Raw genomic sequence first — 22,607 nt, 5'->3', positions numbered from 1 at the left:
TACCCAATACAGTACATCAATGAGCCTTTCGTCGTACAATAAAACTGTCTTTTGTATTATATATATATATATATATATATATATTTTTTTTTTTCAGCAATCAGGAAACATTTATTGCCAAAATATGTCAAACTTACAAGGAATTTGTCTTGGCGGTTGGTGCGTGACAGACAACAAGACAGCAGTGCACAAGTAATAAAATAAAGTAAAATGAAATGCTAATGCAATGGGTTATATATATATATATATATATATATATATATATATATATATATATATATATATATATATATATATATATATATATAAAACTCGTACGTAACTATCATAAGATAAAACAGATCATATTTACATAGTCATGCATAAACAGTTGTCCATATAATCCCCCTAATAGCTGGAGTGTCTGTGTTTTACTCGTCAGCTCACTTCAACGGATCACGTCCATCATTAATGAAACATGTCACTTATTTCTCTTCAGGATGGTCATCGGTTCTGTGTAAATGATCCTGGATCAATATCATCAATATTTTGGCCAACAGACAGGAAGAAAGAGACTTAGAGCGACCACAAAGAGATCACGTGGTCTGAAATCCCATAAAAGAACCCGTATGCACATATTTCAATTCACACACAGTGCGGATGAGCTTCCGCGCTGCAGCCGGCAGGTGGCGCTCAAAACACACGAATCACGAGTGATACTCGGTGTCAATGAACGCTTACTTCATCATCCAGGAATTGAGCACATTCTTTGTCCTTAACATATGTGTATTATTTTTGTTTTAATTTTAACATCTCAAGATCAGTTATGTTTGAATTCAGATCTGATCAAACTGTATTTTTGTTGGGCCTTTTGTTTTTTTATAATAAAACGAAGATTAATGTTCGATCACAAATATCTACATTGTCCTCCTGTTTAAAAATATGTTCTTGTAACGTAATCATTTCTGGAAGAACTATTTGTGTTCCTTACTAAAATACCAATATCTCAATATATTAATACCTTCTGATAATAATCAAAACAGTATTATCAGCAAAATACCGAAAAGTAACAGAGTGGCTCCTGTTGATGTTATTTTATGATGTTATGTTATCATATTATTAGAGGTTAACATGACAGCTCATAATAATAATACAAATGTAAATGTTTACATTGTGTGCTCTTATTTTGAGGTGCAACGTGAGACAACATGTCAACAATCAATTTATATTCTAATATAAACCCTTTTTTGTATTTATTACCCGATTCCGTTTCCCTGAACACATTTGAATTTTACCCCACAATGTTAACACAGAAATGAAAGTGATCCTTTGATGACACAACAAGATGATGTGGAAAGATTCCAAGGACACAAAATCTCCGTGAGTCCAAAAAAAATGGACAAATGTCCCACTGCTCGTGAACTCATCGCAGTGAAACTCCGCGGTGGGTGTGTGAGATGACTTTCCACTGTGTCACCGCAGTCACCTCGCAACACTTGTTCACACACCTTGAATGAAAATACACACGCACGCACGCGCGCACACACACACGCCCTCCTGGCGGCCGTGGGCGGAGCCTCCTCGAGGTTATAAATCGGCGGCGTAACGTGCCGACGTGGTGACATTACGCACACGGACGCGGTCCCGGTCCCGGTCTTACCTGCGAGGTGTCGGCGCTCCTTGTCCACGCGGACTCTCTGAAGACTTTGCTGAAGACACGCGCGTGGAGCTGCGGGTAAGTCACCACGAGTCCTTCGGTTTGTGTTTCCACCATGGAGCGTTTCAACTAACAGGGAGGATGGAGGTCTCTGCAGGGACTTGTAATACTCCCACTCCTAATATTAATAATAATAGTATACATATATATCACGCGATATAGCATAATTAGGGCCTCCTTGTTTTATTTCAGAATATGATGCTAAATGTTCCAACGACATCGTTTGTTCCTTTTATATAGACTTTTTATTGAAGATATCCGCTGCATTATCGAGGACACATATAACGCGTAGCTGATGTCCCACATTGTCCATTGTACTTGTTCAGAAACAACAACGCATTAGTAATACACACTTGTAGTACATGGCCTCGGTGCTGCTAGCGTTCTGTTTGCTGATCCATTGGATAAATAAAAAGAAAACAATGATCATATTACAAGTTTAAATTATATTAATATCTGGTTTGAAAATCCTTCGGTAAAATAAATCGTGGGGGGAAAAAACTTTTACGCGAAAGAACCATAAAGATGATTCCGATACATCATCAGAATCACCGCATATTTGTTTTTGCGAATGATCCCCAAAAAGTGACTCAGTTTCTTACATCCAAGTGACTGAGGGAAACTTAAATGTACCCAGAAGTTCTTGTATTTCCACATACATACTTTCCTCAAACCTCTACAAGGAACTCTTTCTTTTGGAATTCGTCTGAGGTATTTATCAGATCAGCGTCACAGAGGAATGCGTCCAAAAGAAAAACCTCCCTGGTTTCGGCTCCAGGAGCCAGTTTGTCTCCTACCTGTTCCAGGCGAACTGGTCCATCAGGTGTGTCTCTCTGCTGCAGTGCTGAGTGCTGGACTTTAGTAGACGCTCTTATTTTGAAGGGTTTTTTTCTTTTTTTCTCTGACAACAATCTCATGACCCCTTTGATTAATCCGCCGACCCTATGAGGGGCCCTGACCCTATGTTGAGAACCTCTGGACCTGCAAACAAAGTAACTATTTTAACCCTAACCCTAACCCTAACATAATGAATACTTTTACTTTTGTACCTCAATTTTATTACAGGGATACTGCTTTTAAAGCAGTATGTTTACATTTTTATATTCTTGTACTGAAGTAAAGGATCTGAGTACTTCTTCTTTTGGTCTTCACAAAGTACACTGCTCCCCTCACAATGCTGTGACCTTGATTGACCTCTCCGCTCAGCTGATCATCATCTCTGTCTCCAGAATCTCGTTGGAAAGAAGATTAGATGATTGAGAGCGAGAAGAGATGTGATTGTTACCGCCCTCGGACCCCCGGATACTCCCTGCGATGTCCCAATGACCTCTGACCCTCGCACCATGGACGCCCGTCTCCACGGCCTCCCTAAGCTCCAGCACGGGGTCAACAGTGGTGGCGGTCAAAGCCCCCGACCAGGCGTAAGTCTCTCAGAACTTCAACCAACGCTCCACTGGACTCGCCTTGCAACATATTTCTTTTAGATATTTGCAAACAAAACAAAGTCCGATTTATTTGTGACCCCTGAGGACAAAGGCTCGTATAACTAAACCCTCATGGTCTCGTCCCTGTAAACACAATTATAAATGGATGGCTTCGCACAACTTTGTCATTATTGACGCACAAAGCGACACACAAACTGGTTCAGCTGCAGTTTTTCAAGGTCAATATGCGCCGTTGAGTCCGGCTGAAACCAGCAGACCGGCGTGTTGATCTCTTACTGTTTCAGTTGGGTGTTGCTGCAGGTGTAGTCGTGTGTGTGTGTGTGTGCTTGTGTGTCTGCGTGCAAAGAAAAAACAAGGCAACATCAGCAACAAACCCTGTTGCCGGCAAAGGTCGTCACCTTGAAATGTCCCTGAAATCAGCCGCTTCCCTTCGGTGGCTTTGTGATTTCAGTGGGACGCGGCTCGAGATCAGAAGGTCCCTTTAAAGTCTCCTTGTGCGTCACTCAGGTGATGCTCACTGTGAAGAAACCAGAGTTATCGTGGGTTCAGTTTTAGGGAGTTCTCTTATTCTCTTTGTCTCAGAGTTGAGAAGAAGACTGAAACCTCATCTGTCCAGATAATGTGAGCTTAAACGGGAGGACTGGGATCTTCATCAGGACAGAAGTCCAACCACCTCCCCCCTCTCCATCCTGACGCGTCCCATTTAGCTTTTATTTGGTCTCAGACCCGGTCTGAGCTGGACAGATAGCCGTAGATGTACCTATGTATGTAAGTGTGTGGCGTTTGAGCCCAATTTGGGGTTGGAAAGCAGCGCTTTGGGTTGGGACGCGGAACAAACGGACCTGTGTCCGGCCTGCACACATGACCCCTGTGTGAGGGAGTCTGAGCGCCTCGCTGCGTGTTACAGAACTGTAATCCAGTGGAAAAAGTCTTTCGAAACACAGAATTACTTAATCTTGAGAAACTATTTTTTAAATCTTGCCCTCTTAAATAACAGTCCAATTATATCTTATTTTGGTTATTTGGTATTTATGGGGATTCACAAGTATGTTAAAGAGGTAAAGACACCTCAGACCCTACTGAAAGAAAGCAGAAAAAGTATTTTATTGAAAATATTTTGATCACACAACTGATCTCCTTGTTCCCCATTGGCCTCGACAGGAAGACGATCCTCTGCACTACCTGAGCCGAGAGGAGCAGGAGTGCCTAAAGTTCTTCGAGAAGACCATTGACTCGTTGGATGAGAGCCTGGGGCCGGTTGACGGACCCCAGACCGCTAATCCCTCCCTCTCAGCCAGACGTCCAGGACCCAAAGACCAGGACATCATTTACCTGGTCCGCCCAGAACCAGACCTGGTGCAAAACAAAGCGCCGGCCTTCAATCCCAACAGCCCAGGTAGATCTTGTGGCCAAGACGACAATTATGGTTTATTCCATTCATACGCCGGTCTACAGTCAGCAAATGGCTCCAACTGCAGCTCTGAAAGGAGCCGCAGCTTCCCTTCTATCTTAGATTTTCACTTTGCAATTTGTTCCTCCAACCACAGATTTTAAGAGTATGATGCAGAACCCAGAGAGCCACGTCGAGATGAGGCCGAGGCGTGAAGCGCTGGACGGCCTGCCTTCGGAGTACAACCCTCCTCTCCCAAGTGGCAGCTATGGGCCGACAGACCAGCACTCCTCGTACCATCCTCCGGGCAGCATCCCCACCCCGGTGCTCATCGCACAGCAGATGGCCGATAACAGGGGAGGTGGAGCCTCCAACTTGCAACCCTCCTCCTTCCTCCGTAGTCACAATCAGGACCACGACAAGCCACAGAGCCCTGTGGGCGATCCTCACGCCAAATATGGTCCTCCTACCTCTGCTAAGGCATCCCGCTTCCCCACTAACATTAGCGTGACTCCCCACGGCAACAAGGAGAGCCAGAACCAGTCGCTGGGTAACGTGAAACTCCAAGAGAGGCGGTCGCAGATGCTGGCTAACCTGTCTGGAACGCCGAACGCTCTACTGCAGGAAGACCCTCAGCTGGCCCTGGATCCGTCGCCTCGGAATGCTCCCGCCCGCAGCTTCTCCTTCAAGGACTCCTCGCCGGACCAGTCCAGGAACCGAGCCATATCGGGAACGCCGAGTGCTCTGCTGCAGGAAGACCCTCAGCTGGCTCTGGAGCCGTCAGCTCGGAATGCTCCCACCCGCAGCATCTCCTTCAAGGACCCCTCGCCGGACCAGTCCAGGATGGAGGCCCTATCCAAGTTGGGCCTGAACAGGAACCGAGCTGGTGGCCGGACGTCCTTGCGCGACGTCCCCGACGGCACTCCTCAGAGTCCTCCGATGGACAAGGGAACCAGCAGCAAACCGCCGGAGGCCAGCAAACCGCCGGAGGCCAGCAAACTACCAGAGGCCGGCGCTCCCCAGACGCCAGACCTTAAAGTGCCAAAAAAAAACGTTGCGATGCCGCAGCAGAGTCTGATTCAGACTGAAACGAAAACAGAGATTCAGCGGTCGGATTCTCTGAGGAGGTTTGACGAGAGAAGGCATCTGCTGAGCCTCTCGTCTCTGTCGGTCGCCCAGAGCACCGCCTATCTGCCGCCTCCTTTGGACGACATGGCGTCTTTCCCTCCTCCGCCCGAAGTCACCTCACACGAGTTAAACAGCTACGGGGTGCGGTCCATCAACGTGAACCCCTCCGTCTCCACCAGGAGGGAACTCGCAGCGCCGCCTAGCCACGGACCCAAAGTCCTCCCGACCGGGCTGTCCAACCCCAGCGAGTTCAACTCCTACGGCGGGAAGACCAAGGTCATGAACCCCGCCCCCGTAGTTGGGACCAGGAGCAACCTCCCCGACCTCCTCGCCCCTCACGTTGACCGCAGTCAGACCTTACCCACCAGATCCGAGCCGCCGCAGCCCACCGAGCTCAACAGCTTCGGCGGAAAGAGCCGAACCTTTAACCCCGCAGGCGGGCTGGACCGCCCTACGGACAGACCGGCGAGGAGCTCCAGAGCTCCGCCGCCTACCCCGGCCCCGAGACCCGGCCGCCACTCCTACCACGGCGGCGGCATCGTCCCTCCTCACAAACCGGTGCCGCGAGCATCGTCCCCGGAACACCGCCGGAAGTCCGCCTCCACGTTCCGCCCCCAGGGCATCACAGTGCAGTTCTCCGGGAAGGGGGCGACTGACGAGTCGCGCAGGGAGGCGCTGAGGAAACTGGGGCTGCTCAAAGAGCCTTGAGGAAACTGTGGAGAGAAGCCGGTTGTGGCTTCCTGCAGAGGTTGCTCCTGGAAAGATGAACTTATTTAAATCACAAAACGTTTGACTCCAATGAGGCTGATTGTGAAAAGCCATTGCCTGAAAAGTTCTTCTCGAAAAAAGGGTTGGAAATATTTTTTATTTGATGTCAACAAATCCCGATGAAAAGAGATCAAAACCAATAATGTGGGCAGAAATCCTTTCAACTCCCGGAAGGTTGATTTGGCAAAAATTGCAGTTTTACGCTGCAGGATACTCAATAGTAGCTAATTATGCACTCGATAAAAAATTGTTAAATTATACATTATTCTATCAGCACATTTTATTTGAAATATTTTTAATATATTATACTCAAACAGATGTTTCTGTATCCAGTTTAAGTCATATTTGTTTTATGGTATAAATTAAAGCAGCTCACAGCACAGTGAAATTAATGTTCGAACACATGCTGTGAAAATACTATGGAGCCTTTGGCGGGTGAGGGGGGGGGGGGGTTGTTTACAAAGTTAAAATCATCAATGTCCTTAATCTCCCCATCGATGCCCTTAACCTCCCCATCGGTGTCCAACCTCCCCATCGGTGTCCAACCTCCCCATCGATGTCCAACCTCCCCATCGATGTCCTTAACCTCCCCATCGATGTCCTTAACCTCCCCATCGATGTCCTTAACCTCCCCATCGATGCCCTTAACCTCCCCATCGATGCCCTTAACCTCCCCATCGATGTCCAACCTCCCCATCGATGTCCAACCTCCCCATCGATGCCCTTAACCTCCCCATCGATGCCCTTAACCTCCCCATCGATGCCCTTAACCTCCCCATCGATGCCCTTAACCTCCCCATCGATGTCCAACCTCCCCATCGATGTCCAACCTCCCCATCGATGTCCAACCTCCCCATCGATGCCCTTAACCTCCCCATCGATGTCCAACCTCCCCATCGATGTCCAACCTCCCCATCGATGCCCTTAACCTCCCCATCGATGCCCTTAACCTCCCCATCGATGCCCTTAACCTCCCCATCGATGTCCAACCTCCCCATCGATGTCCTTAACCTCCCCATCGATGTCCTTAACCTCCCCATCGATGCCCTTAACCTCCCCATCGATGTCCAACCTCCCCATCGATGTCCAACCTCCCCATCGATGTCCAACCTCCCCATCGATGTCCTTAACCTCGCCATCGATGTCCTTAACCTCCCCATCGATGCCCTTAACCTCGCCATCGATGCCCTTAACCTCGCCATCGATGCCCTTAACCTCCCCATCGGTGTCCCTAACCTCCCCATCGGTGTCCCTAACCTCCCCATCGGTGTCCCTAACCTCCCCATCGGTGTCCAACCTCCCCATCGGCGTGTCCAACCTCCCCATCGATGTCCCTAACCTCCCCATCGGTCTCCCTAACCTCCCCATCGGTGTCCCTAACCTCCCCATCGATGTCCCTAACCTCCCCATCGATGTCCCTAACCTCCCCATCGATGTCCAACCTCCCCATCGATGTCCCTAACCTCCCCATCGATGACCTTGGACAACGATGCTGCATTGGTCGCAGTAAAGAGCTTCCTACAAACACACGACGCTGGAGGATATTTTTACTCCTCACACACCAGCCGCAGGCTGTGGGGGTGTGGGGGGTAGGGGGGGACTGGGTGGGACGGGGACGGGGGGGACGGGGGTACTTAAAGTGCTCTTCAGGACGAGCACATTGTACCAAACATAAGCACTGAAAACCGCAGTCCAGAAATACATCCTGGTTCACTCGTCTGGATTCCTGTCGAGCTGTTGTCAAATGCTTTGGGACATTTTGCAAGAGTGTGTGTGTGTGTGTGTGTGTGTGTGTGTGTGTGTACATGTGTGTACGTGTGTGTGTGTGTGCGCGTGTGTGTGTGTGTGTGTGTGTGTGCTGGTTTTACCAAGACTCCGGCCTCTGTGGCTCGCCTACAGTATCTTTCGAAGTATATTTTATTTCCACAAAGAAGTACAAAGGTGCTTTTCTTGTGTGAATATTTAGTTTTGTTTACAGACTCCGGTTCTCTGTAGTTCAGCTGCAGTCATTTTGAAGGATCTAAAGGTGCGTACAGACAGCGTAGGAAGACGTTTGTGCACAGGAGCACGGAACAGGGACTTTGAGAAGTGCATGCGTGTGTTTGGTGAATGGGATCATGTGAGCGGAACAACACCCGCCTACTTTCTGAATTATTTAAAATGTCCATGTTATAAACTGTATTAAGTCTGCTTGAAATGTATCATTAATATTGTTATCGATCATTAAACAGAATAACGTCTTCACTAAAGCTGTTTTTAATTGACTCTGGAATGTAAGGAACAGAGAAGTGCTGCTCAGCGATTGGACGGAATAATTCACCTGAGCGGAAACTCACAGGATTCTTTAAAGGTGATGAGGCAACTTTCTGAAAAGGCATCACGCGTATTTACACATAAAAAATCAGTTCACTTTAAAATGTTTCCCAGCCTCCGAGGGAAGAAGGAGAATTCTGGCAGCTTGCTTTTTAGCGGACGGTTGCCGCTTAGCTTAGCTTAGCTTAGCTTACTTTAGCATAAAGGCTGGAAAGAGAATGTGTTTCCATTAAACGTCTGACCAGTCTGGGAGAGCGACGCCAGCTTAAAGCGTCGGAAACAGAATCGCACAAAGATGCTTTTTGTTACGTCAGGCGTTCGTGCTTCACCATTGACTCTCTCGATGGAGCGTAAACGTCGCTCAGCGAGTCGCCGCCTCGTTACGGCGCATTCCTCACTGTCACCTCCAGGTATGCAGATCGCGTTGAGACGCCGGGCGGAACTGGAGAACAAAGACATTTAGTCAATTAACCGGTTCACTGGCTGCATTATTTAAAGGGCTGTTCCATGAAGGGTGGGTGTGCGACGTACTTCTACGCCGCATTGGACACTCGCCTCTTTTTTGGCCGCTCTGAAAATGGCGGCCATGATAAAACGTGTAATAACTCTGGAACTACTTTGTCTATTTGTACAATTTATGTTTGTAGGGGTAAAGGAACCACTGTAAGTGCTATAATGTGTAACAATCAGTGTTACTGTTGAAAAAATCTATCAATATTATGGTCCTGGTTCTGAGCTGGTTCTGGCTCTCGTTTCCAAAGGGAAACACAAGTTTACTCTACATGTAGAATATTTTCCCCTCTTGAAGACATTCATTCACGACGTGTGTCCCTCACACCCGATTTAGGAATGAAACTGAGGTGTTTAAGCATCAGATCACAAACACTCCATTCACTTGATGATCTAAAGTGATTAAAAAACCCACACAAACCTTGTGTTTACTTTAATTACATTTAATGTCAACTGTGTCCTTTGTCTTTTTAATTGTTACAGCAGGAAGAACCTGTTTGTGTCCCTGAAGGCTTCCGGGTGCAGCGTGAACTCAGCAGAGCTGCACAGACGTTCAGAGGCAGGAAGCAGGGACGTATTTATGTTTCCTCGCCCTGTAATTAGGACCTGGACCAACGCCCCCCCCCCCCAAGAACACACAACCTCATTCCTCACTTCCTTGAAGAAACAGCAGTGACCTTCAAACATTTATTGTGAAGATTCTGTCATGAATCTACTTCCGCGTGGGGGGGGGTCACTACAAATGACAAAAAGAGCCATGCAGCCGAGTATAATAATAACAACCATTCCCTCCACTACAGTTACACTTCAAAGCAAACCGAATATTGACCAGGAAAGAAAATCAAGTGGAATTCAAGCCACGCTAACTGCTCCCCCCCACTCACAGTCTTTGTGCTAAGCTACGCTAACAGCAGCGTCACATGTTCACAGTACAGATGATTAGTAGCGTGTTTGCACTGGATGGTAAATGATTATTAATTGAAACTACATCTCATAATTTACAGCATTTATCGGAATAAACAGTTGGCAACTCTTTATTTTAGGGGTCTCTTCATTTCACATAGTTTTGTAAAAGCGCTTATCAGTAAACATTTTGTAGGTAAAATCCTGGAAAATAATAAATATATATTCTCTTTATGAATGTAAGGAAAATGTTTTGTTTTTTTATTATTATTGATTATTTTCTCATTTAATATTTTTCGATTTATAAACTGTAAAAAAGAAAAAACAATTCACGGCCCAAAAACACCAAATATTTTGGACTGATGACAATATAAAATAGAAGCTACAGAAGTCCGGAATGTTTCTTTAACAAAAAATGATTTAAAGGAACAGTCAATCCCAAAAATAAATCTGCTTTTCTTTTCAGAAATCATGTTTTTTCATCAACTATTTTATTTCTAGGGAACTGCGCTGGGCGACCTGGACACGAGCTTCCTCCTGCGCGGAGCTAATCAATGCAGTTCCGAAGAAAGAAAACCGGTGGCTGTGGTTTTTATTTGGGGGTGTACTGTCCCTTTAACTGTTATGAACCAATCATACGGCCTCAGATCATCGTCTATTTTCGTCACGAGTTACTTTTTTTTTTCTTTACAGAAACTAAAACAAAGTGTTACCGAATTATAACGACCCAAAATAACGATTAATATCCTCTATGTAACCAGACAACCACTCCGGATCAACGTCTCGCACCAGCGGCCCACGTTTCAAAACACACCTGTGTTGAAGCCCCGCCCCCTCTGTGTTGCCTTGACGACCGTGTGCAGGTGTTTCCTTCAAAAGTTGCAAAACGGCAACCAACCTCCCCCACTCGCCGTTTTTCTCTTCTTGTTCCTGCAGCGCGGGGAGGTGGCTTGGGTTGCGGGGAGGGTTCGGGGGGGTCAGGGAGGGGTCGGCAACTCCGTCTTCCTGACTTCCTGTCCCTCCATCGCCGCTTCCCGTCGTCACGCCGCTGATACGGCTTTTGTAGTTCCGATCCAGACAGATTTTTTTTTCATTTTACATCTCAGCCAAACAGAAAAAAGAGGGAGGTCACCCCCCCCCCTCCCCCTCCTCCCACATACACACACACACCTCGTGACCTCTGACCCTTTAGGTTTAGTCTCTCCTCGTTGAGGCTTCGCGGCCTTTCGGGAGGGGGGGAGCTGTGTGATCCGGTCCAGGGTTTTCTTTCTGGCCTGTCCTGGCTTCCGGAGGGGTGGGGGGGGACTTCGGGGGCTGGGGGGGGGCGTCTGGAGGACTCGTTCCCTCTTTAGACCGGCTTCCCCTCTCATCTCTCTCCCCCTCTCTCTCTCTCGCTCTCTCTCGCTCTCCCTCTTCCTTGCTTGCTTGTTCAATCGCTCGCTCGTTCGATCAGCCCGGACCGGGACTCCCGTCAGCGTCTCCTGGGGACAGAGCAGACATTTACTGTAGACGGGACGAGCCAACGGGGGACAGCCGGGCGGGAGACACCAGCAAGTCCCTCTGGCTTTTGTTTTTTAGGAAAACAAATGTCAACCGCAATGAATTTGTCGTGACTCAATTGTGGCACAAATTAAACATGACGACGTTTGGTAATTTAATGGATTATTATGGGTTTTTTTCAAACAAAATGAGGACGCGGACACGTGGGACATTCGGATCAGGATGTGTTCTTCTTTCCTTCGGATCTTTCCTTCGCCTCATGGAGTTTATAATAAATGCCACGAAAAGTACGGAAGCTCGTAGAAGTCAGAAGGGCTTTAACCGAATAATCACTTCAAATGTAGTTTTACAATCGGTAATCTGTGTTTTAATTTACATAACTTGCTGCCACATAATATTAGTTGATGATGAAATTACAACTCACCATAAAAACCTCGTCCTGTTTAGCACATATTAGGCTAGTGGTGCCTTTCTGCCTCTTCTGGTGGAAACTGGTATTACAACAACAATAAACACTTAGAAATAAAAATAAAAAACATAACCTGTCTTCGCAGATGCTTTCCTGGCAAATAAAGAGTCGCTGGATGACATCAAGTAAGATATCATCATATAAGTTAGCTCGATAGCTAGCATGCTAACGGCCATGTTGGTGGCGTGGCGAGAGGTCGAAGTTCATCGAACGTTTCACACAAAAGTAAATAACTGTACCTCGGAGTTACCGCTTTGATTAAATAAAAAATGCTTTGTGTAGTTTATGGCACAGATAAAACAGCACGGCGTTAAGTTATTGTGTTACTGTTAGCTGGCGCTAACTGAGCCCGACGAATGATTGTGAGTCATGAAGCTGAAGGAATACAACAATGACGATAAGTCACGAATTGTGTGATAACACAGACACGTAAGTTATAGAAGATTTTTAGATTATTACGTCGTTCAGAACCAAATGTCAAAAACTGGGAAGAAATGCAGAGAAAAACCTTCTTGGATTAAATAATCCAGTCAATAAAAAAACCTGACGAAACCCTCTGCAGGACAAAGACAGTATTTTTATTATTTTTATCTGGATATTGTTACTTGTAATGTTTCCTTTTACTTACCTTTCGATACTGTTTAATAATATACTATTAAATAAACACATCCCAAAAAAATGTGTCACAATAATTATTCATTTGCTAAAATATCAGATTTTATGTTAATTAAATCAGAATAAATAAATTAAAAGACTTGAGTATGTAAATCAGAAATATATGAATAAATTAAAAAAACATTACAGGAATTGAGTATTTATTGTGTATATGAATACTTTGTGACATTTGAAGAACTGGCTTTTAGTTTCTATAATGTATATTGTTACATTTGAGAAATCCTTTAGTTTGAAGGTCGATTATCATAAAATCTCTATATTGCACTGTATTACAGACATGTATATATATATATATATATATATATATATACATACACACGTGTATTTAACACTTGAGAGGCCAATGAGGATGGCAAACAAATATATTCTATGCTTTTAATCCAAGTTCTCAGTCTGATATGAATTTATATTTTGCTTTGTCTTTTTAAATATCTTTATTTCCATGTGTGACAACAGCTTTGACATTTACTCAAATCTTTTCTTTTTTAATTCAAACAATTTATAATACTTATGAAATATCTAAATTATGAATCAAAATACATTTTTACTAGTTTACACAGAATTTAGAAAAATGATTCTGGCAAAACCTTTCAAGTCGCAAACGAAGAAAAAATGAATTTGTATCCCCAGAATCTTTTTTCTTGCTTCGCTCTTTTTTGACGCACGGAGACGTGAATCTTTAAAATGTCCCATGTACGTTTTCCAGGGACTACTTTCGGAGGCGGATGGATCTGTATTTGCAGGGTCGATGGAGATGAAGCAACAACAGGCTCTTTGATGTGTTTTTTAATGGAGCTCAAGGTTTGTTACACACACACTTGTTATAAACGTTTTATTACTGAAGCCAAATCACACATTTCGCTGTGCGCCTCCTGCACAGCGCCCTCTTCCTGTCTCTGTCCTCCCTCTCTGTTCCTTTATCATCCTCCACAAATTAAAAAATAGACCAATTTGCTTTAAAAACGCTCAGTACATGACATGAGAAAAAAAAGAGAAAAGAAGCGGTTCATGTTGTGTCGTCGTTCCACTTTACAGAAGCAAGAAAGACACACAAGGTGCTGTTGATGTTTACAAAGACTAAACTTCAAGTGATCTTTATTTTCCAAACGTATCCAGAGCTTTAAAAAACAACAACAACAACAACAACTGAAAACCAGAATCAGTTAAAAGTGCAAATACAAACAGGGGCTCCTCAAATATCCTCATTTCTGTCTGTCTGAGTCTTTTCTAACCAGCTCGTCTTTCCTGTCTCGCCTCTCCTGTCTGCCTCTTTGCCTCTTTGCCTCCTCGCTCCGTTCACAGAGACGCCGGCGAGGCGGAGAGAGCGAGGGGGGGACCGTCGGCGCAAACAGGCGCCCAAATCCCACGCGCTTGCATTTGGTTTTGTTTTGTTTTTGTTTTGCTTTGTTTCGTTTCGTTTGTTTGTTTGTTTTTTTAGCGCCGGGGCCCGGCCGCTCCAGCGAGCGCGTCTCACCTTCCCCCGGTCTTGAAGATGAGGTCGGCGTTGGGGGCGCCTTTCGGGTGCTGGTAGCGAGGCCGGCGCTCCCGGTTGGTGTTGGCCGGAGCCGGACGCTGCGCGAGGGACTGCATCATCTCTGCAACAGCAGACGCAAAAGACACAACGGGGACAAGTGGATGAAAACAACAGGCCGCGTGGCTGGCGTGCAAATGGCCGGCGACATGAAACAAGACGTCAGGATGTGGAAACACGAGAGCCCCGTCGTACCCTGGTAGTCCTCCTGCTCCTGCCTCTCGTTGATGTCCAGCGTGAGCTTCTTCATCTTCATGCGCTCCTCCTGCTCGGCCTGCTGCTGGTTGAAGTGGTTCGCCGCCAGGTGGGACGAGAGGGGCACGTTCAGGATCTTGTACTGCGGGCCCAAAACACACACACACACACGCACACACACACACACGTTTTTTCACATACACAAGAACAGGGACAAATTCGTGACGTTTTTAAAAGTTAAAAAGGTGCTGGATTTGTTTCATCGCCTCCATTCCTAATGCTAAGCTAAGCGGCTCCTCATCTGACCGTTGAAATGCCCCACGCTAAGCTAAGCGCTAACAGGCACACGCGGCATGGTGGGGGAGAAAAGCCATTTCCTCACGCACACAAAGATGCTCTGTGTTCCCTCTGAAAACGAGAGTGAAGGCGCTCGGCGCACAAGCCGGACACACCCTGCTGCCCTCAAACCACACATTCCACAGCGCCACTAAACACACACACACACACGGCACAGTCAATATTGTTCCTGGGCTCAGTGGGATTGTGTGAGAGAAGCAGTGAACGTTTATATACCTGCTGCTTGTTGCCCTTGCGTGTCAGCATGACAAACTGCATGGTGTCGGAGGCGTCGGCCTCGTCCTCGCCGATGCACGGCTCCCTGGAGCCGCCCTTCTTCAGCTGACTCTTCAGCTGCAGGGGAATGGCCACGTCCAGCTGGTGCACCTTCACCGTCTCGCCGCTGCGCTGCTGCAGGTCGAACAAACCCGCCCCCAAGAAAAGAACACAAGTTTCACCTCGAGGTCACTACCGCGATTGGTGGAAAGGTTCTTGTGTTTCTGTAGATTAAGATTCTGGTTAAAGTCACTACAGGTGATGTTGTTTCCATAGCAACACGTACCTGCAGGTTCTCCAGCATCATCTTGTCCAGAGCCTGGATGAAGTCCTCGTCCTCGGCGCACGCCACGTGCTTCAGTCCGCCGCCGCGGATGGTGACCTCCTGAACACATCAAAGGAAGCGTTACGCCGGGAGACAAAGGTTTCTGTAGAGAGGCCTGCGGGGCCGGACGTCTACGCCGCGCTCACGTTGTTCTCCTCGTCGGTCTCATTTTCTTTGTTGGAGTCGGTCAGGTAGTCGGTGTTCTCTTCTTCCTCTTCCTCGCGCTCCTCCTCTTCGTTCTCGGATCCCTCCTGCGTAAAAACCACCGCGAGATGAGACCCTCACCGCGGCCTCGGTAACCAGACGAGCATCCGAAGCGCCGCATCGTCGTCGCCATGGCGACAGACTCACGTCCTCCTCCTGCTCGTTCATCTCGCTCTCGTTGCCCGACTGCTCTTCGGTCTCGGCGCCGCCCTCTTCGTCGTCGTCGCCGTCGTCGTCCTCCTCGCTCAGGGCGCTGGAGCGGCCGTCCCTCCCCATGGCCAGACCTTCAGCAAGGACACACGTTATCTGGTGATTCTCATAAGGCAGAATATCGACTTTCAATTCTTTAACTCTTTAAATCAGCCGAGGATCCATTTAAATCCTTTATATGGCAGTTTTGTTCACATCCTTCCACTGTTGTAAATAAACCTTGAATGTTACTCGTTGCAATGCAGTCGTGTTTCACCATGTGATCACATTCTTCTTCTTGCGCTCACAACTCTCACAGCGGAGGTTTCGGGTTTTGAAACCAGCAGAGCCGGTGTCCCTCAGAGTTCCTTCCTTCTTCCTCCTCTCGCGCCCTGCTCTGTTATTTCACGTCTATTTTGTTGTTTTGCATTCCTGAAAAATCACTTCAGGGAGGGTGCGGCCGAGTCGAGCCACAAAAGGCTTTTACAACTTTAAAACAAACGGGGGGGCACAACGTGTTGGTTTTTGTGTCTCCGCGAGCCACAAAAACCCGTCTGACGGATGGAGCGAGGATGACGGGGCGGGATCGTCCTCCCACGCAGCGAAGGAATGCCGCTCGGCCGGGACGACAGAGAGAGACTCAAACACTCCATCCATCCCCGATGCCCCCCCCCCCCCCCCCCCCCCTCCTTACCTAGTTTGACGAGCACCTCCCTCTCCAGCTCGGTGACCTGCCGGGTGGCGTCCTCCAGGGAGCAGCTGAGCCTCATCTTGGGCCGCAGCAGCTCCAGCGTGTCGCTGATCATGTAGTCGATGTCGATGGGGAACGGGTGGTCCTTGGTCCAAACCTCGGTGCTCTTCTTCCACCAGATGTACCGCTGCAGAGACACAACGCGCGAGCCCGTTAGTCCGACCCGTCTTCTGCTGCGCAAACCATCGCAGGTAAAGGTTACTGAGCCGGCATCGCACACAAAGGAACACGTCTTTTTCCCGTCCCCCCCTCCCCCCCTCTCTTTGAAAACGAAGTTCTTAATTAAAGCACCAGAAATCCCAGGATGCAACGCCTCGCATGTCACCATGTGACAGCTTCCATTGCGTGACGTAGCCGCACAAGCCGCCCCCCGTCCCCCAACTCATCAATAAAGTTTCACCCCCCGAGCGTCCGGCCCACCTGGAAGTAGAAGAGGAAGCAGTCCAGCTTCCTCTTGCTGGAGCCGCGGTCAAAGTACTGGCCGCAGGTGTCGAGCAGAGTGCAGACCAGGCGGATGCGGAACAGGTGCTCGGGGGGGTCCAGGGCGCTGGGGCTGCCGTCCTGGTTGATGCCGAAGGAGATGAAGGAGAAGAGGGTGCGGAAGATGACGGCGGACTCCACCATGCGGTAGTTGTACAGCTCGCCCAGGAACTTGGCGCTGCTGATGCGCCGCTGGTTGAACTTGGGCTGGTTGACCTTTGGGGAGGGCGGGAGAGGAAATAACAGATATAATAAAAGTATCCTTTATGCAGCAGATGAATAAATGTCCCTGTTTTCTTATTGTTATCATCACCGACTCACATCACCGAAAGATTCAGAAAGAATTCAACACCAATTCATGAGGAAGATTATTAGTTAAGGAAAATCTCAATTATATGTTTATAGTTTATTCTCTAAAGATCAATGTTTATTCCCAACATTTCCATTTCATTTTTAAAAGAAAAACATTTTTTCTGCACAAATAGTGAAAAATACGCTCAAAATGTAAATCTTTGATAACTTTTTGGGGACATTGATTAATAGCTACAGCTGTAGTTATTAGAAAACATGCAGATGTTTTTATGTCTGAACGTCTGATCAGACATAATCATCTTGTTCCAGCATCGTTTCTCTCTCACTCCAGCTGGTCTCCTCACCTCCATGCCCAGCCGGATGTCCTCCAGGACTCCGTCCACCACGTGGATGCCCACGTCCTCCTGGTAGGCCACCAGGCCGGCCAGCAGGTTGGCCACGCAGTGGATGCTGTTGTACTTGACGTTCCAGATGTTGACCATGCAGCAGATGAGGTAGCTCTTGACCTCGGGGTCCTGCCAGGGCAGCTTGCGCATCTGCCTCAGCACCTTCTCCGTGGTGACCTTGGACAGGTCCTTGTAGAGCAGCTTGCGGATGTACTCCTGCAGCGGCGGCCTCTTCTTCCTCACCGTCTTCTCCATGGGGGGGGGGTTGCAGTAGTAGTAGGCGTTCTCCACCATGGTCACGTAGCGGGCGTCCAGATGCTGGGCCTGCTTTTTACGCATCATTTGCTCCTGCGAGACGCAGCGAGGCGAAAACAAACATCAGCTGTTAATGTCAACGTGGCACTTTGGAGGAACGGCTCCCGGGTTCTGTCGGCGGAGTGTCGGCTCGACTAACCAGCAGGACGCTGGTCCGCAGGTGGGAATCGGGGGATCTGAAGAGGAAGCGGCCGCTGGTCTCCAGCAGCGTGCACGCCATCTCTATGTGGTGGTGGGTGAAGTCGGACAGCAGCATCTGTCGGGACACGCACACGTTTTATATCACCGTTATCGTCACTTTATCCGCATGCAGGAGCTCGGATACAACAAAACCAAGCCGGCCGTCACCTTGAGACAATGCAGCGTGTCGGTTTTGGAGAACATCTTGAACTTGGCCAGTTCCCCGATGAATCGGACGGTTTTGTTTTTGGTCTCGATGTTGATCTGGTCCTTCTTCCGGATCTACAGCACAAACATCAGCGCGACTAAAATCAGCTGCAGATCACAACGCGGTTTGGTTTGCCTGACGGTTCCGTGTCAGAGCGGAGGACCTACGTGAAACCTGAAGTCTCCCTTCAGCATGGAGCTGAGGTCCTCGGCCACGTCCGACATGCACGGGTGAAGAGTCGCCACCAGGCGAGAGTAGAAGGGCAGAAGGTCCAACCTGCAACGGCAGAAAGACAAATATAAACAGTGATGGCGGCGCCCCCTGGTGGTTTCGAGTCAACTGATGAGTTTGAATCAAATATTCTCTCTTTCAGCCGTTGTCCTTTTGAAAGGACCAAACGAAGCCGCTAAACGCTCCGCTGTGTTGACCAGCTGACCTCGAACTGCGGCTGTCTGCTCGGACTCAAAACGACGAGCTGAAAGAGCTTCAAAAGCTCCTCGGAGCCGAAGGAAGCTCTGCAGCGCCATTTGGTCCGTTGGTAATGAAACAACATTGATCAGTCCAGCTATTTAAAAGCACATAAAGACCAACGTCATCTCCATGCTGATACCTCTGCCTGGGCACCGTGAAGAGGGCTCGGACCAGCTTCCTCCTGTTGGACTTGGTGTTCATGTTCATGCAGAAGTCCATGGCAGCCTGCAGGAGTCGATTCAAAAATAGAAGCTCATCACACAAACAGAGTTCATCATCGAGCAGCAGAAACCAGTACAAGTACCAGTACCAGTACAAGTAGAAACCTGCACTCGGTCACCTTATCGATGAGGTCTCTGTTGACGCAGTTGGGGAGCTGCTGGATGAAGGCGTCCACGATCAGCTTCAGGTGGGACCCGGTGTTGGCCTCTTCGTCCTCTTGTTCTGTAAAACAGTTCACACTTCACACACAAGGCCAACCGGCTCAAAGAAAGGGCGCGCTTCAGTGACCTTTGTCCACCTTGCTCGTCCAGCAGCTTCTTGGCCAGCTGTTCGCTCTCCGCCTCGTCCGGTCCCTCCAGTTCCAGAGGTTCGTCCGCAATGTCCAGAGCCTCCAGCTCAAGCTCCAGCTCCTCGGTGGTGGCGGGGGTGGGTGTGGTGGCGGTGACGGCCGCGTCCTTCGCGTCTTTGCCATCTGAACCTGGGACGGCAACAGCAGGGCGGTCTCAACAACAACAGCGGCGAAAGCAAAAAAAAAAACTCTTGAGTGTGCGACATATCAAGCGCACCTTTGCAGTCGTCCTTGTTTTTGCCCTGGCCGCTCTTCTCGTTGTCCTTGAAGAGGATGGCCGGGACGAAGGCCTTCAGGTCCACCAGGTTCTCGTAGAAGTTGCGGGCGTCTTCATCCTCCCAGATCCCGCCCTCCAGGTCGTACTCTCCGGGTTTGCCGGGGGTGAAAATATCGATGCCGGGGCCGTGCTCTGGGTGGGCGGAGACATGACGGCGTTAAAAAAACAACGGTCACTTCCTCGGGAGGAGCACGGATTGGACTAGGACACCCACCCTCCTGCACGGTCTTGTCCTGAGGCAGCTCGGGCATGTTCTCGTCCAGCAGGTCAGCCAGAGACTGAGTGTTGGCCAGCAGCTTCTGGTACGAGGTGGCGAACTCCTCGTACTGCTTGTGTCGGTCCTCGCTCAGCTCCCCTTTGGAGTGCAGGATACGCCTGGAGAGGGAGACAAACAAAGTGAGCGGGGGGGGGAAACCTCTCTGAGTCTACGTGACACAGTTTCACAACACTGATTACGCGTCTGGAAATGATGAACTAGTTTGTGGACATGAGGTATGAGTTCAGAGATGATTACAATTCCCTCGTTGCCACCGTGGAAGTTGCTTTTTGCGTTTTGATCTTTGAATCTTACGGCCCGCTCTCGGACGGGCACTCACCTGTTCTGCCTCTCGGTGTTCTGCAGCTCGCGGTGGTCCTTCTTCAGGTGCTTGGTGAGCGAGGTGAAGTACTCGCGCAGGAGGTTCTGGAAGGGCTGCTGTTTCTCGGTGCTGATTATCTCGCTGGGAGGGAAGCCCAGGCCGAACTTCTCGGCGGCCAGTTTGACCTTGCGGGGCAACAGGCCGGCGATGTCGTCCCCGCAGTGCTTGCAGAAGCTGATCACCACCGACACGTGGGTGTGCGTCTCCCGGTCGGTCCCGATGATGCTCTTCAGCTGCTCGTAGATCAGAGACAGCCCCTCTTTGTCGGTGAAGAGGCCGACGATGGTGAGCTCGGCGATGAAGCGCAGGTCGGTGCGCAGCTTGCTCACGTTGGGCGACTTGTCCTCCTTCCTGGCCTCAAAGTGCTTCTTCCACGCCTGCAGCAGCAGCGGGGCGAACTCTGTGTACCGCTGGTGGAAGAGGGAGCACAGGTGGACGGCGCAGCCCACGTCGGAGATCTTCAGCTTGGCCTCCACGACGGAGCTCACGGCCTCGCCGATGTACTTGCTGAGGTTCAGAGAGCCAAAGTCGTTGGAGAGCGAGTCCCGCTGCTGCTCGGTGAGCGTGCGCAGCTTCTTCACGAAGGCCGTGTTCTTTTTGAGGCTGGAGTCCAGGCGGCTGAAGAAGGCCTCCTCGGGCCGACCCTCCTGGGCGTTCTGGTTCTTGCTGCGGAGCTCCTTCCTGCTCTGATTGCGCTCCCAGGCCTCCTGGTGCAGCTGATGTCCCTCCTCCTTTTCCCTGCAGAGGAGACGTACAAATGATTAAGAGGAGACATGAAGCTGACGCATCACTCCCGCTTATCTTCTGATATCAACGTGCTGTCCAACAGGAAATGGACGCTAAATGTAAAAATCATGCAGGACGGACTTTCCCCTTTTTTTCTTTTGGACTCTAATGCTCAATGTGTGACCTCGTTCTATCCATCACGCTTATATTCTACATGTGTTTCTTAAATTAAAAAGGCTATTGAGTTGTTCTTTTCTTACTCCTAATCAAGCATGAAGTCTGTGAGCTGTAGGCCTAAAGCTTTTATTGAACTAGATGTGTTAACATAATTAAAATAATCAATCAGCTTTTAGCAGCTCACTGCATTACTTTGATAGTGAAGAAAACTCACATATGTGATGATTGACGGGGAATATCTGGAAGGAAGTCGATTTTCTATGATTTCTGGGGATATTATTGACATTTTCTACTATTTATGATTTATCTAGAGGTATTGATCATAATGTAGGATTTCATCAGCACTTACTTCAGGAGAGCTGCCTCCTCCTCACGTTGTCTCCTGGCCTCTTCCTCTTGAAGCTTCTTCTCCTCCTCCTCCTGCTGTCTCTTTTCCTCCTCTCTTTCTTCTTCTGCTCCTCCTCTGCTTTCTGCTTCTCCTCCTCTTTCTTTCTCCGCTCCTTTTCCTCCTTTTTTTTCTTCTCCTCCTCCAGTCGCTTCCTCTTCTCCTCCTTGCCCCCGTCTTTTTTGCCGCTCATTTTGGCCTCGTCTTTCGCTTTGTCTCGGCGGACGCTGGTCTTCTGTCGCTATCTCTGTCCTTCTCCTTCTCCTTGCTGCTGAAGGTGCAAACGTCTTTCTCATCCATGTTTACTGAGCGCTTGCGTTCAGCAGGCATACTGCGGAAAGACCACAAAAAACGCTTGTTCGTGAAGGTCGTCTAACCATCTGCGTTGATACATATTCGGCCTTTTGCACAGAAAATATATTTAAACGTCTTTTCCGTTTGTCCTAATTCCTGCTAGTTGTCTTTTCTCTTTTAGTTTGACATAAATAGACCTTAAACTTCAACCAACATCTATTACGGCATAAGGAAAAAAAGCAGCAATCTTTTCCTGCAGCAGATGGATTATTATATTATATGTATAACTGCAGTTTTAGTGTGATAAATTATCTCATGGTTCAAAGGAATTTATTTGCCCAAGAAAATAGAATGCGTGTGATCAAAACATCTATGTTTAGTAATCTCCCTTTTTTGGGGGGGAAAAAAGTTTAACACAAATGTTATTATCATTAAAACGTCATGTATTGATTTAGTCTACCTAACATATTGTTTGCTCTCCTTCATCTCTCTGTCAGCTTTAGTTTTCTTTTTGAGGAAAGCATGTTGATCTATGTCATGTAGAGACCTTGTTTCCCCAGATGTGTTAATGATGAATGTTTAA

The 22,607-nt window shown here is 48.2% G+C and overlaps 2 protein-coding genes and 1 long non-coding RNA gene across 13 annotated transcripts; 1 reads left to right on the top strand and 2 right to left on the bottom strand.

The window, feature by feature from the left end:
- Positions 1-1,433: 1,433 nt before the first annotated feature.
- proser2 (proline and serine rich 2) lies at positions 1,434-7,356 on the top strand. Its single transcript, XM_040175032.2, has 4 exons — positions 1,434-1,714; positions 2,926-3,117; positions 4,303-4,537; positions 4,689-7,356. The coding sequence occupies exons 2-4, from the start codon at positions 3,019-3,021 to the stop codon at positions 6,365-6,367; spliced, it is 2,013 nt and encodes a 670-aa protein (XP_040030966.2). The 5' UTR covers positions 1,434-1,714; positions 2,926-3,018; the 3' UTR covers positions 6,368-7,356.
- On the bottom strand, positions 6,879-9,464 carry LOC144406133 (uncharacterized). Of its 11 annotated transcripts, XR_013467329.1 has the most exons (6): positions 7,891-8,006; positions 7,746-7,829; positions 7,643-7,705; positions 7,439-7,518; positions 7,277-7,398; positions 6,879-7,219 (listed from the first exon to the last, which is right to left on the bottom strand). It is a non-coding gene; the product is annotated as an uncharacterized LOC144406133 (long non-coding RNA). The 11 variants fall into 11 exon arrangements; XR_013467328.1 differs by having other exon boundaries at positions 7,767-9,464; XR_013467333.1 differs by lacking the exon at positions 7,643-7,705 and having other exon boundaries at positions 7,439-7,499; positions 7,788-7,808; positions 7,891-7,997.
- A 783-nt stretch (positions 9,465-10,247) lies between these two features.
- Positions 10,248-22,060, bottom strand: upf2 (UPF2 regulator of nonsense mediated mRNA decay). Its single transcript, XM_078100738.1, is given in 22 exon segments — positions 10,248-11,634; positions 14,272-14,392; positions 14,524-14,665; positions 15,097-15,270; positions 15,422-15,520; positions 15,607-15,711; positions 15,812-15,948; positions 16,548-16,731; positions 17,025-17,300; positions 17,741-18,130; positions 18,237-18,353; positions 18,446-18,559; positions 18,653-18,761; positions 19,096-19,181; positions 19,297-19,400; positions 19,477-19,656; positions 19,745-19,936; positions 20,019-20,179; positions 20,401-21,180; positions 21,695-21,788; positions 21,791-21,952; positions 21,955-22,060. Coding segments are annotated over 22 exon segments (3,843 nt in total). The 3' UTR covers positions 10,248-11,624.
- Positions 22,061-22,607: the final 547 nt, after the last annotated feature.

Source organism: Gasterosteus aculeatus, chromosome 4 (assembly GCF_964276395.1).
Source record: "Gasterosteus aculeatus chromosome 4, fGasAcu3.hap1.1, whole genome shotgun sequence".
In the NCBI taxonomy this organism is placed as follows: domain Eukaryota; kingdom Metazoa; phylum Chordata; class Actinopteri; order Perciformes; family Gasterosteidae; genus Gasterosteus; species Gasterosteus aculeatus.
This window is presented reverse-complemented; position numbering and strand designations above follow the sequence as displayed.

Excerpts from the sequence above, each read along its gene's own strand:
- proser2 (XM_040175032.2), top strand. The coding sequence starts at position 3,019 with ATGACCTCTGACCCTCGCACCATGGACGCCCGTCTCCACGGCCTCCCT. Across the intron at positions 3,118-4,302 it reads GTCAAAGCCCCCGACCAGGC|GAAGACGATCCTCTGCACTA; the intron begins GTAAGTCTCTCA and ends TGGCCTCGACAG. Across the intron at positions 4,538-4,688 it reads CTTCAATCCCAACAGCCCAG|ATTTTAAGAGTATGATGCAG; the intron begins GTAGATCTTGTG and ends CTCCAACCACAG.